Here is a 4529-nt window from a genome sequence, read left to right on the forward strand (position 1 = left end):
ATTAAGATTGACCCAAGGTTCCAAGGATTTTCAGAGTTTCTTAATCAACAACGATCTTCATATGGTTAAATCGATGGGACCAAGATATACTTGGTGTAATAATAAATCTGGTAGCAATCATATATGGGAGAAATTGGACAGGTGCCTAATCAACTCCTCAGCTTTAAACAGCATTCCTTTAGCTCTTGTCAAACACCTTCCTCGCATTGCTTCGGACCATTGTCCTATTGTGATAGACATATTCAAACCAGTGGAATATGTGAAGATGGATATTCGTTATGAAGAGGTTTGGGCCTCTTATTATGGTGCAACTGCTTTGGTTAGAAAAATATGGGAGAAGAAGTGTTATGGTGACCCAGCTGGTATCCTAAATAAGAAGTGTAAGAGAGCTTTAAGGGCTCTCTTTTTCTGGAGCAAAGAGAAACATAAGAATTTGTCTCAGTTGAGAGATAACTTGAAAAAGGAAATTCTGGAAATTCAGGTAGAAGAAGCGGATGAAGGAATTTCATTCGACAAACTGCAGTTGTTAAGATTAAAATTAACGAGCTTAACATCACTTTGGCCAGGCTCAACACATGGTGGAAGCAAAGAGCCAAGGTAAGGTGGATGGAGGAAGGTGATTGCAACTCAGCTTTTTTTCATAACTTTGCAAATGCTCGTAGAAGTAATAACTGGATCCATCATATCAAGACGGTAGAAGGTGTGATCATAGAGGATGAAGCAGAAATTCAAAAAACTTTTTCAGATTATTTCAAGTTAAAATGGAAACAAAGGAAATGTTCACTGGATGGATGGCCAAACCCGTCAGCAGTCATTGGGAAGGCGGATCAAAATATGCTTGAAGCTGAGTTTACCAGGGAGGAATTGCAGCAGGTGGTGGAAAAATCAGAAAGGAATATCTCCCCAGGTTTAGATGGGATATCATTCTCATTTATGAAAGACTTTTGGAGTGTGATCAAAGAAGATGTGTGGAATGCGGCTGTTCACTTCTTCATGGCAGGTAAGATGGATAAGTCTTGGAAAGAGACAGTGATAGTCTTAATCCCAAAGAGCAAAAGTCCTCAAGAACCTACCAACTTCCATCCGATTAGTCTTTGTATGACTATTTACAAAATTGTTGCTAAAATGCTCTCAAATAGGTTGGAAAGAGTTATTCATAAGATTGTTTCAGTGGATCAAGCAGCGTTTGTAAGAGGTCGTTCTTTATCTGATCATGTTCTTTTGGCACAGGAGGTTTTTAACAGGTTCAGATGGTCCAAATGTAAAAAGGGGATGTTTGCTATTAAACTAGACATGGAGCAGGCATATGATAGTATGGGGTGGTTGACATTAAGGCAAGTTCTATTTCATTTCAATTTTCCAATCAAATTTATAGAACTTTTGTTGCAGTGTGTTCTTAATCCCAAATTATGCATTTTGATTAATGGGAGGAAAACTAGTTGGATAGAAGGAAAGTGTGGATTTAGGCAAGGATGCCCTTTATCCCCATTTTTATTCATATTATGCTCCCAAATTCTTTTTGATGCTTTAAATGGAAGAATGGAAAAAGGAGTTTCTGTTTCAAGGCTAGCTCCCAAGGTGTCTCACTTGCTTTATGCCGATGACATCTTACTATTTTCTGAGGCCAAGTTAAAGGAGGCAAAGGAATTGAAACGGATCATCTCTAAGTATTGTGAGTGGACGGGACAAAAAGTAAATGAATCCAAATCCATGATTATCTTTGGCAACCACAGAAGGAGAAGAATGGAGAAAGCTGTAATCAATGTTCTGAATTATAAACATGTGAAAGAGCTTACCTACCTTTGGGTTAAAATGGCTTTAAGGAGATTGAAAACTGTAGATTTCTAGTGTTTGCTAGACTCTGCTGCTAGCAAATTAAATATTTGGGGAAAGAGATGCATCTCTCTTGAAGGTAGATTGGTTCTTACCAAATATGCCTTCCTTTCTTTACCTTTGTTCCTATCTTCTCTCTCTCTTGTTCCTTTAAGCATTCTAAAAGAATTTGATAAGTTGTGTAGGGGGTTTATATGGAGTAAGAATAATGGTAAAGCTGGAATTCATTATACTTCATGGAATTTATTATGTAAGTCAAAAAGTGAAGGTGGCCGGGGGATGTTCTCGGCTGTTGAAAAGGTGGGTCCACTAAGAGCAAAGTTTGCTTGGAATTTCATCAATAAACCAGATTCTTTGTTGAACCAGGTGTTGAGAGCTAAATATGGGGAAGATGTGTGGTCTTCTTATATAAAAATTGGATGTTCACCTACTTGGAAGATCATAACCAAGGGGGCTAAACACCTTAAAAAGATAGTGAGATGGCAAATTTCGACTGGATCTTCGATTAATTGGTTATATGACACTTGGATCTTGGACAAGTGTATTGCTAGATGGCCTAGTTTTGTAAATATTCAGGATCCTTCTGAATTCAAACTCAGCTACTTTATTGAAGAGGGTCAATGGAAGTTGGATAATTTGAGAGAAGTGTTTGGAGAGCAACTTATTGATTTAATCCTGAGAACATCGATTGTAGAAGGAGGGATTTCGGATAAATTGGAGCTTATGAGGAAGTTTTCTGGGAAATCCATTGCAGCTCTAACAGTGGATGTAGATGCGGATCATGAGGATAGAACTAATCACTGGAATTGGATGAAGAGTTTAAAGCTGAATCCAAAGGTAGAACTTTTCTGGTGGAGACTTTACAATAACGCCATTCCTTCTAATTATCTGCTTGTTAGTAGAAGGCTCAAAACTTTTTCTGGTTGCCCAAGGGGATGTGACGTTATAAAAGACATTGATCATATTGGAGGGAGGTGTTTTAAAATAAGGAATGTAGCTGCTCTGTTGAATAAATGGGGATTTCAGGTTCCTGTTTTTGAAAGCTTTGAGAACTGCTTGGTTGATTACAGAAGATGGTAGGGAGGGAATGTCTAGCAGCAAATATGTTCTGCACAGTTATATGGCTTGTATGGAAGAGTATGTGCAAATTAATTCACACGGACAAGGAGGATTCTGAAAACTCAATTGCTGCAAATGCTATTTCTTATGCAGTAAAAAGTAACTTTTCAAATCTCCAACCGAAAATCTGGGATGCTAACCAGCGATTGTTGTCTTCTCATTGGTATCCCCCTCCTCCTGGTTGGATTAAAATTAATATAGATGGTACTCTAAAGAAGAACAACAGAGCTGGAATTGGAGGTGTTGTAAGAGATGACAAGGGTCGATTCCTGCTAGCTTTCAGTAATCCAATACTGCACTGGGATGCGGCTCAAACGGAATTATGTGCTGTGTTGTTTCTAAAGAATGTGGTGAAAGATTGGATGTATGAAGCACTAGGAGTTATCATTGAAGGTGACAACCGGAACATCATCAACTTGCTTCAAATTTCAGTCAAAAGGTGGAAGGTTAGCAATGTTATTGAGGATAGTTTAGCTTTCTTACTTGATTTCAAGCAAATTATTTTTTCTTATTCTAGTAGACTTGGTAACAAATTAGCGGACATTTGTGCTAATTTGTCTATAGATAGATCTTTTATGTGGGAAGATCTCCATGGTAAATCCATTCCTCCTTTCTTGTATTGTTTGAAGGAGTGTGATGCTTTAGATGTTCCTTGAGTGAGTTGTTTGTGTTGTTTTTTCCTTCTGTTTTTAATGCATTTTGATGCATTGGTTTTCAAAAAAAAAAACTTGAGATGCAAGTCTGCAAATGTTTATATCATCCCAACAATATAACGATATATTAGGAAGTCTAATTCACACCGGAGCCGAAAGACCCTTCAAGGAATTTGTTGAATAAGTAGGTGACCATTTGTCAATGCCCACAATGTGACCTTTAACAAACCAAAGTCTTTCAAAGTTATTTAATTAAGAATGTAATTGTATCACAACTCCCTGCACTTGTAAATCCACAACAAAATGGTGTTACTAAAAGTAGAAATCAAATATTGTTCAATAGGATTAGGTCAATGTTAATTTACTCATCCTTACCAAATTTATTTTGGGATATATTATACAAATTGTAATTTATATTTTGAATATTGTACCTTCAAAATCAATACATTAGACACCATTAAAATTATGGAGTGGACATAAATCTAACTTATGATACATCCATATATGGGAATGTCCAAAAATATGTATTGAAGTAAAAAGTTAAAATCATGTTCAAAAGTATACATATTTGTTGGATATCTTAAAGGTAGAAGAACAAATTTGTTTTATAGTTCTTAAGAAAAGAAAATATTTGTATCAACAAATTTAGCTTTTGAACATGGATATATGAAAATTTTAAAACCATCAACAACAGTCAAATCGAAAGATCTTCAATCATAAAAAATAAAAAAATAATTTAAAGAAAAAAGTGCAACCATTAATCGCAACTTTAAATCATCAAATTAAAACATGGCTGCCAACCGTGCAAATACAGATAACTTAAAACGAAAACATTCTTCACTAAATCTATAAAAAAGGCCTAAAAGGATCATTTCGTTGTGTTCGAGCTTGCAGTTTCAACATACTAAAATGAGAAAATCAGCA

General features: G+C 36.0%; 1 protein-coding gene across 1 annotated transcript; it reads left to right on the forward strand.

Moving 5' to 3' along the window:
• Positions 1-2936: 2936 nt before the first annotated feature.
• LOC110097081 lies at positions 2937-3608 on the forward strand. Its single transcript, XM_028692623.1, has one exon. It carries the CDS (start codon positions 2937-2939, stop codon positions 3606-3608), a length of 672 nt encoding a protein of 223 aa, XP_028548456.1.
• The last annotated feature ends 921 nt before the right edge of the window (positions 3609-4529 follow it).

This window comes from Dendrobium catenatum, unplaced genomic scaffold, assembly GCF_001605985.2.
Source record: "Dendrobium catenatum unplaced genomic scaffold, ASM160598v2 original_scaffold_244749, whole genome shotgun sequence".
NCBI lineage: Eukaryota > Viridiplantae > Streptophyta > Magnoliopsida > Asparagales > Orchidaceae > Dendrobium > Dendrobium catenatum.